The 8,864-nt window shown below is 42.0% G+C and overlaps 1 protein-coding gene and 1 long non-coding RNA gene across 3 annotated transcripts; one reads left to right on the top strand and one right to left on the bottom strand.

The window, feature by feature from the left end:
- Positions 1 to 1,276: 1,276 nt before the first annotated feature.
- Positions 1,277 to 5,905, top strand: LOC114802122 (uncharacterized). The gene is made up of 2 exons (XR_003751688.1): positions 1,277 to 4,981; positions 5,637 to 5,905. It is a non-coding gene; the product is annotated as an uncharacterized LOC114802122 (long non-coding RNA).
- On the bottom strand, positions 4,245 to 8,620 carry tor2a (torsin family 2, member A). Of its 2 annotated transcripts, none has more exons than XM_029000788.1 (5): positions 8,577 to 8,620; positions 7,801 to 8,066; positions 5,977 to 6,152; positions 5,677 to 5,804; positions 4,245 to 5,220 (listed from the first exon to the last, which is right to left on the bottom strand). In XM_029000788.1, the coding sequence occupies exons 1-5, from the start codon at positions 8,590 to 8,592 to the stop codon at positions 4,976 to 4,978; spliced, it is 831 nt and encodes a 276-aa protein (XP_028856621.1). In that variant the 5' UTR covers positions 8,593 to 8,620; the 3' UTR covers positions 4,245 to 4,975. The 2 variants fall into 2 exon arrangements, with proteins under 2 accessions (XP_028856621.1, XP_028856611.1); XM_029000778.1 differs by having other exon boundaries at positions 8,448 to 8,611.
- Between the last annotated feature and the right edge of the window lie 244 nt (positions 8,621 to 8,864).

Consider the following 8,864-nt stretch of genomic DNA (forward strand, 5'->3'; position numbering starts at 1 on the left):
TCTTTAGGTGATTTAATTTAAATACATTAAATAATATGATTATTATAACTTGATCACACATTCCAAAAGCTCTTTATGGAAACCCGTTATCTATATTGACAGCAAAGCATCTAACAGCTGTCTACAATCTAAAATATACCATAATATTCTATTTATCATGTTTTGGAAATAATTGTTCATAAACTTTTACACTTGTTTAATATAATCCTTTCACACCCGTCATGCCTGGAGACAGTGGTCTAGGAACAAAAGGACAGTCGATCAGTGGGCCTTTATTATAACACCTTTCTGAAAACTGGATCTCGGCACAAGCCGTTATTGTGACGTCACGCAGCGAGTCATGGTAGCCAATAAAAGGGCGCTCTAATTAAAGCAGCCCGAGTCATCAGTCGGGTCATTGTGCGTGATTGTCGGGTGGCACACAGGCCTCTTTTTTTCCGTCACAGTCGGACTGTGTTGGGTGCCGGACGGTCCCCGCTCCGGGTGACAGCGCCGCCGTTGTGCGCGCGGCGCCCGCGTGAGACGTCCACTACTTCTTCAGCACAATGGACGCTTATCAGGCCGTGATGTGATCCAACTTCAGCACCGAGCGAGGGCCGAACCCCTCCTCTCTCCTCCTTCTTATTGCGCCGGCTCTGCGGGGAGCGAGCCCAGAACTGAGAGGAGCGCCGCCGCCGCCGCCGCGACGGATCCACGGGCTGCGCGGTCCCGCCTGTTCAGGTGCCGCAATGGCGCCGCCGCCGCCGCCGCGCCATCGAGCACGGACCCTTCTGGGGATTTTTTATTCCTTTTACATTTTCATTTCTTTCCCGCTTAAATAATTCTGCGAAACGACCATCGATCGAGAGTCACGGTAAAAAAAAAAAAAAAAAGATATAAATGTATATATATATATATATATATTATTAACAGCTGCGCGTTGAATTCGTTTTTGCAAGTAATTAGAATAATTAGTTACGACAATTGTGATTGTCCTGCCGTTTCAGGACGCGTTAGGCAGCAGGTAAGGTGCGCGGCGTGGTGACGTTTTTATATAACCAGCGAACGGACCATTTCAACATTCGTTTGTTGGGTTGCTTGTTTGTTTGGTTTTTTTTTTTTTTTTTGGCATTGAACCGATATTGAGGGAATAAAAACACCACCAACAACAACAAAAAGACAAAAAGCGACGAGAGCTGCGCTGAAGCCCCAGCTGCTGATTGTCCAAACGCAATTCTTGTGAAAGTTGGAATAAAAAGCGAGAATTGTGCCTGGACATCTGTTGCTGTGGCTTCCGTTTCAACCAGACTCCAAAAAAATGCTGCAGATTAAAAAGAAAAACGCTGCTTTTCCAAAGAACAAAGAAAGGAGCCTTCCTCCCGGTACTCATGCATAATTCTTATCGCCGGAACTCACGACCAGGAGTAAGTTGGATGAAATTATATCTCTATTCATTTTTTTTTTAATAATTCCAAGCGAACGTTGTTTTTAACGTGAACGAAGTCTGTTCTCGCTTGAAGGAAGCGGATCAATTATATGCTGCATAGAATGTTTTTGCTCATCATTCGTGATTAAGAAATATAGAAAGAAAAATATATTTTCTACATAGTTTTAATTTACGACGAACGCTCCCAGAACAATGAGCAGTATGAAATATTTACAGTGTTTAAAATGAGGATAATAAATCTGTTTAAATTCATCTGAACATTCGAACCTCTGTGTTGTTAATAGTCTTTTTGTGTATGGTCAGTAAGTGATGTAGAAACTGGTGTTTTTCTTTTTTCGTTACGAAATTTTCTGATTGAAGATGAGCTGAAATAATGTTTTTTTTTTTAAGTGACGTCTAAGGCATCTGGCTTTAATTTTACTGCCTTATAATTTCAGATGCTTATAATTACTATGGTGATCAGAAGTGACAAAAATGATTATCAGCAGGTCAAAACTACATATTTACAACTACTTATATTGTGTATTTCACGTATTTCACAATTGGTGGTCGTCTAGAATCGACTCTTATTTCAGTTTTTTTTATGTTTTAATATTAAACATTAGTGTGAATTATTAAAGAAAATAAGCAATGTTGATGGTTTTGCCACATTTTGACTGCATGAAGGCTTAGTGAGATTTATGAGATTTGTAGCAGTAGTGAAAGCAGCAGCCTCATCATGTCGAAATCACGCTCGTGTGCAGCCAGACATTTATATTGACTGGCTGAATTGATTTTATGGGATTAGTGATATTGAACAAAAGTTTGTGGTTTTGCTGTCTCCGGTTGAGCCTTTGAATCCCTCAGTACCATGGACAGCTCCACGCTGCCTGTGGCCTGATGGAGGAACATTTCCACTCTATAACTGCGTCTTTCTGCTCCCCAAAGTAAATCGCAGAGGGTCTACAGTGTGAGGGTTTGTAAATAGGGTCCATCATTTCCTGCTTGTCCAGTTATGAAGCAAAATGTAGGTTATTTGGGGTTTTATAATGTACAACAGGGGGTTCAAGATTACATATGAAGATTCCGATTACCGGTACAGATTTTTTTTCCATAGAGAATGAAGTTCTTACTCTTAAAGCAGTTCAACAAAGCCTTGCGCCTCCACTCTGTTTGTCCGTGTGCCTGCTAAATTTCTCATGACCCCGGTGGCCCAGCCATTTCTGTCTCCCTAATGCATGCGACCCCCTATTCCTGAAAGAAAAGCCAGCAACAGATGCAGCTGGAGGAGCAAGGATGGTGCCGAGATGGCCATTGTCATTGTCACCATCACACGAGGGGAGGAAATTAAGCAATCGATCATCCCAGGATTAAGAATGGGACGATCTCAGAAAGCGTTGGGCATTTTCATAGGGGAGGGGTTATCAATCACTGAAAGTCCAGACAGATGACAGCCTTTTTTGGAGGGGGGGGCCTGCCTATTCCCACTGACCATGTACAGGCCAAGGCCACCCCCCCCACCCCCATGTGCCCCAAACTAACCCTATCCCAGCATTCCCCCCTCAGCTGGGCCTTTGTTCACCTGTTGTCCTGGAGACTATTGACACAGAGACCACTGAGCGTGATGCTCACTTTGTCCATCAAATGCTCCATCTCCGACTGAACAGTATCAACGTTTTTTTAAACGTACATTTTATACAAAATCTCTAAATTTAAGGAAATCTCGGGCCAATGGCACAATTTCACACTTGAAAGCGATGGAGGTCTTTGACCAACATCCACTCTCTCATTTTCTCGCTCTCACTTCCCCCTGACCCCAGTGGAGTGGCTGAAAGGACATCAGCAGTATCACTGGCTGCATTTGCACGTGAAAAGGGGGCCGTAATGGAGAGGTTTCTGGGAAGATGTGGCAAGGTTGGGGTCAGGGCGGGACTCACAGATGTTGAGGGAGGAGCCTATGGCCTCCAACAGATGTGAGTGTCGGCTGGGAGGCGGGGTGCGTCTGTAGTGAAGGAGACATTGGTGTGGCTTTTTAAACCCAATTTTGCGATGGTGAGCCGGGTGAACAGAAGGGACTGAGGGTTTGGGGGGTTGAGCACAGCTGTCCTGGGGAGCGTGTGAAAAGGGTCACGGAGGTCAAATAGAGAGTGGTAGAGCGTAGGGGTGGGCGTTAGCTAGCCCTTATTCGCAGTTTGGTTTTGTTCCGCTTTTTTTAAAGGGATGCGTTCCTCTTCCTCTTCACCCCCTTCAGAGCCAAGGGCCAGTGATCTGCATCAATCCATCTCTCTTGAAGGAAAAGTGATTAAGTAATCACACCGAAATCACACAGGGAGACCTTCTTTTGTGCTTTTGAGTTTTTAGAAAACATTCTTTTCCATTTTCAACAATGTGGGGCATCTGAAAGTGAGGCATCCAAAAAAACAACAAGCAGTTTTAATAAATTGCAGCATTGTGAAAGTCTAAGTGTGACTGCTAGACCGTGTGATCCATTTAGAAATAATTCATATATCTGTTATGTGAATTTCCAGTTTTCATTTGCTAAATAAGAAAAAAAAACGTTAGTATGTTTTACCCCCTGAACTGTGAATAATAACCTTAACTTTGTGGCAGTTTATTGAACCATGAATTTCTGTGTGTAGTATTACATAACACAGCGTTCAACTGTGAGAAGTTGAGATATATATAAATAATAATATATTATTATATATAAGCTCCCTACTCATACAGCTTATAGCTCTACACAGCTTACTCGGTTTGCTTATAATTGTCACAGTTTGTGAAGGCTGCTCTCCAAAATATAAAATCAGATTGTGTTTTAATTAGACAAAACACTTTCATGTAAAATGACATCATCCATTCATTTAATACATTTCCATAACCAATGAGCAAATGTGGACAACACAGTTAATCCTGTGCACTCAATCATATCATCACACTAGTCCAACACATGCAGTATCTAAAATGTCTCAGTACATGGCAGAAATGGTTACTATAGCAACCAAACTTGTCAAAAAATGACTTAATACAATTTCACTGTAGCATTCTTTTCATAAAGTAAAAATGTCAAACAAAGGTTAAAAGGTTGTGTAAAATTTTACAGAAACAAATAGGAAAACAATGAGCCTAAAATAAATAAATTAAAATAAAACATTAAAGGAAGAAAAAAAAAAAAAAAAAAAAAAGACTCACAGCATCTAACCATGTGTTAATGGTCACACAATAAGTCAAAATGAAAAAGTAGCCACAATTTCTTTTTTGCTGTTTTTCTCTAACAAAAATCCATTGGTGTGCATATTTATACTTTCATTCCCACAGTTTAAATGCCCAAAAAATGGCAGCGAGCCGCCTGTTGGCAGAAGGCGGCTCCTGTTAAAACCCCCTCCTTGAGTCTTTCACCTCGCCAGCGAGGTTTCTTTTGGTGGGGATTAATACAGTTCTCCTCTTCACCACAGCACTGTGTGGATTCCGCCCTGGAACAGTCCTCATCTGTGCCACCGAGTCCTGATTTCCGTGACAGCTGGACACATTCCCATGCTTTCAGCAGCTTGCAGAGTTGCACACAGAATATCCTCACAGGTAAAGGTTAACCTTTGCAGGGACCATTTTGCAGCCGGTGCTGGAAAAGTGCTTGCCATCTGCGGGGGTGTAAGACATTGCGTTTGCCACGGCCATGGCCACATCAGTACGATGGCACTCCCCGCGCTGGCACAGATCTCGCCGTGCACAGCGCTCAACGTGATGGTGACAGAGTGGCAGGAATGGCACATAGCGGGTTATCAACTTCTCTGAAATGATCCTGGAATGGTACAGGCCACCTGAGGCAAGGGAGATTTTATTTGATTAATAAAATATAGTCTGTTAGATTAAGCAATTTCCTTTGGGATGAATAAAGTTTCCTGATTCTGATATCATTCGAACCCATACCAATTCTTTCTAATGAACTGTATGGTTGTAATAATTAGCAGTTTATGTATACACAGAGTTTCTTGCTTGTTTGTGATCACCCATTAAAGAAAAAAAAAATCTAATAAACCAAGTATCTAGTAAACCAAGCAAATAAAAATAGACCTATGTTTACATTCCTAAACAATAAAAATTAATCCCCCTGATTTGTGTTCATGCTTTGTCTTCCTCTCGTTTTTTATTTGTCTCTATAACACTTATTAATACTTTAACTAATAAATAACCACATACTGGACATAACTTGGACCCAACCATTTTTTTTTTGCAGTGTACAGTGTTTGTGTACAACAGACCCAGGCATCTCTTACTGTTGGTGTTGTTAAACACAGCCTGTGTGATACCCTCCTCGAGCTCCTGGAGCCGGATCTCCTCTCGCTCCCGCCCAGAAAGCCTAGCCTCTAATGTGACCCTGTTGATGACCTCCTCTCCAGCAGTGCTGCAAAAAAAAAAACACCGTGTATGAACTGATAATACCGGTATACTGACTACACCAACACACCAACGAGACTGTTAAACATTATGCACATGATATGTCCCCCAGATTAGACGACAAGGGTGAAATCATGTAACTAACACCAAACACATATTTAATGTAATGCTCACTTTACCTGATAAATATATATATGGCTTTGCGATAGTTGGTCTGGAAAACAACATGGGATGGTCCAAGGAATGGTTCTAAAACATCAATCAGACCCAGAGGCATTTTTTCCATCTCATCAAAGATAAAAATGGAGCGTGCGCATGTTGTGAGGTTGCCCTCTATCCACCTCTTCAGATGTAGCTGAAAAAAAAAAATACAGCGATCTGGTAAAACAAAGCACCAGACATGCCATTGTAAAACACAGAAGATTAGTACATTTTCACTTAGCCAATTAATCTTCTTAAATTACGGCCCAAGGTTCACTTGAGACCAGGGTCATTAATCTGTGTTATGTAAACAGTGATGCTCACACAGGTTGAATGATCTGTGGATATAATATATAGGGCCATGTGGGTTTCCACCAAGTTCTCCGGTTTCACCCCACTGTCCAAAGGCATTTACACTATGAATTGTTGAGTAGGACTAAGCGGTTCTGGAACATATGTGAGTGAATATAATATTTTTCATTAGAACTTTGAGACCTACCTCTCACCTTAATACCGTGCTTCCCTCACTATTTACATTTACAGCATTTATCAGACGCCCTTATCCAGAGTGACTTACAATCAGTAGTCAGGACAGTCTCCCTGGAGCAACTTAGGGTTAAGTGTCTTGCTCAGGGACACAATGGTAGTAAGTGGGATTCGAACCCAGGTCTTCTGGTTAATTGGCGAGTGTGTTACCCACTAGGCTACTACCACCCCACTATTGCATGCCATAGATTAGGTAAAGATGCATTGCCCTCCATAATAATTGGCAACTCTGGTTAGTAAGTCTTAAAATGTATTCCATTATTATTGCAGAAGCATACGCTCTCACTGTAAATTGTAGAAAAAAATAAATCATACAATCAGCTGTTCCACAATTATTGGCAGCCCTAACAATTCCAGTGTAATTGAAGTATTTGTCATTGCTACAGTAGTTTACAAAGTTGATCAGATTATCTATGAAAATTTAATTAGTATTTCATCACATTCCCCTGGGGTATGACGTGACACAGAGGCCACTTCTCTTATCCACTCTTCAACATGGGAAAGACAAAGGAACACCCCATTCAAGTAAGGCAGATGTGTGCCAACCATCACAAGTCAGGCAATGGCTACAAAAAAAATGGCCGCTCACCGGCACCCGCTCATTTCTACTGTCCGAAGAATCATTAAAAAGTTTATGACAATTGGAACAGCGGTAAAGGGGACATTTTAAAGCAAAATCTGGTGGGCTCTGCCCAAAAGCTGAAGATGGGTCATCCCTGGGCCTTTCACCAAGATAATGACCCTAAAAATCTACACAAAAATGGTTCACCAGGCACAGAATCAAGCTCCTCCTATCTCAGTCCCATTAAAAACCTGTGGAGTGAGCTGAAGAGGAAAGGGACCAGGTTGCTGGATGATTGAGAATATTTGAACTATTTAGTTCCAAATCAGTATTGTGACTGCATTAGTCAGATTAGGACTGTTGACTGTTAAGCTCTTTATCAATTAAGGTCGTAGAAGCCTAGTGAGTAACACACTCGCCTATGAACCAGAAGACCCAGGTTCAAATCCCACTTAATACCATTGTGTCCCTGAGCAAGACACTTAACCCTAAGTTGCTCCAGGGGGACTGTCCCTGTAACTACTGATTGTAAGGTTCTGGATACGGGCATCTGATAAATGCTGAAAAAGTAAATATTAACAGAAACTGCCACTGTCAGAGTCTGAACAACTTTTTGGACCACTGCATATTCTGTAGCATAACCTAGCACGACGCAGATGAAATATGGCTCTCTCAGAGGCGAAAGATGCAATACCCTGTAGAGCTGAACCCGCTCAGGAATGGGGAAATGGAGGGTAGGCACAAACTGATGAATGTAGGGGCTGCCCATGGCGCTGCCATACAGGTGGCGGCCAAGCATGGAGCTGACCAAGCTCTTGCCCGTTCCTGATGCCCCGTGGAAGGACAGTACCAAGGGCCTGTCCGGGCTGTCTTTTCGTAGGAAATCAGACACGGCCTCCGACATGATCTCCTGGGCCAAGTGCTGCCCATAGAGGTTCTTGTACAGGTCCCACTCCAAGCCTGGAAGCGAACAAACAAATAGTGTGGCTATTACACAACGGGTGATGATCTCATGATTGCAATCAATGTATCACGCCTGCAGAATCAATATCTGTGGATAAACAGCCACTTTAGGATGAGCACTGCATTCCTTCTGGTTTGACGTGTATTACCAAGGCAGAAAGATTCTGCGAGGAGTTTACGTTTCAGACTAATGGAACATGCACGGCAAGTTACGGGAAGATGCCACACGACGCGAAGGTCTAATCTCAACACAAAAGGCATTACGGGAATCAATCCAAAAAATAAAATAAAAAGCAAACAGCTGAGCCGGACAGAGGCGGAAAGTGTTTAGCTCCCTAGCTAATCAACAATGAGACAAACTGCCCATTTTCCTCTTACCTCTCATATTTGGACTGAAGTCACAGTCACAGCTGTCAGATATTTTACAATAAATACTTTTCATCTCAAAAGCACAGATTAAATTAGTGCTACAAATCAAAAGTAGAAGAGATGGCATGGAACACGTACACAGCGTCAGCGCCATGACTGCCGACACCGCGGCGTCCGGTAGGCAGCGTGGTGACGTAGGTAGTGACGTAGGCGGAAAAAGAAAAAAAAACAAGCAATGTTGCCATGTCCGAATTTATTAAGAAACTTTTAAAAATGATTTATTATACACATACATTATTATTGTGCTTGTGTGAATTATATAGATTAAATAAAACGGCACAAAACAGTATACATTAATAAAACGTCTAACAATGTGTTTTCTTTTGTCAGATTGCGGTTGCGTATTATCCGTTTATTGCAGTTAAC

This window comes from Denticeps clupeoides, chromosome 1 (assembly GCF_900700375.1).
Source record: "Denticeps clupeoides chromosome 1, fDenClu1.1, whole genome shotgun sequence".
NCBI classification, from domain to species: Eukaryota; Metazoa; Chordata; class Actinopteri; order Clupeiformes; family Denticipitidae; genus Denticeps; species Denticeps clupeoides.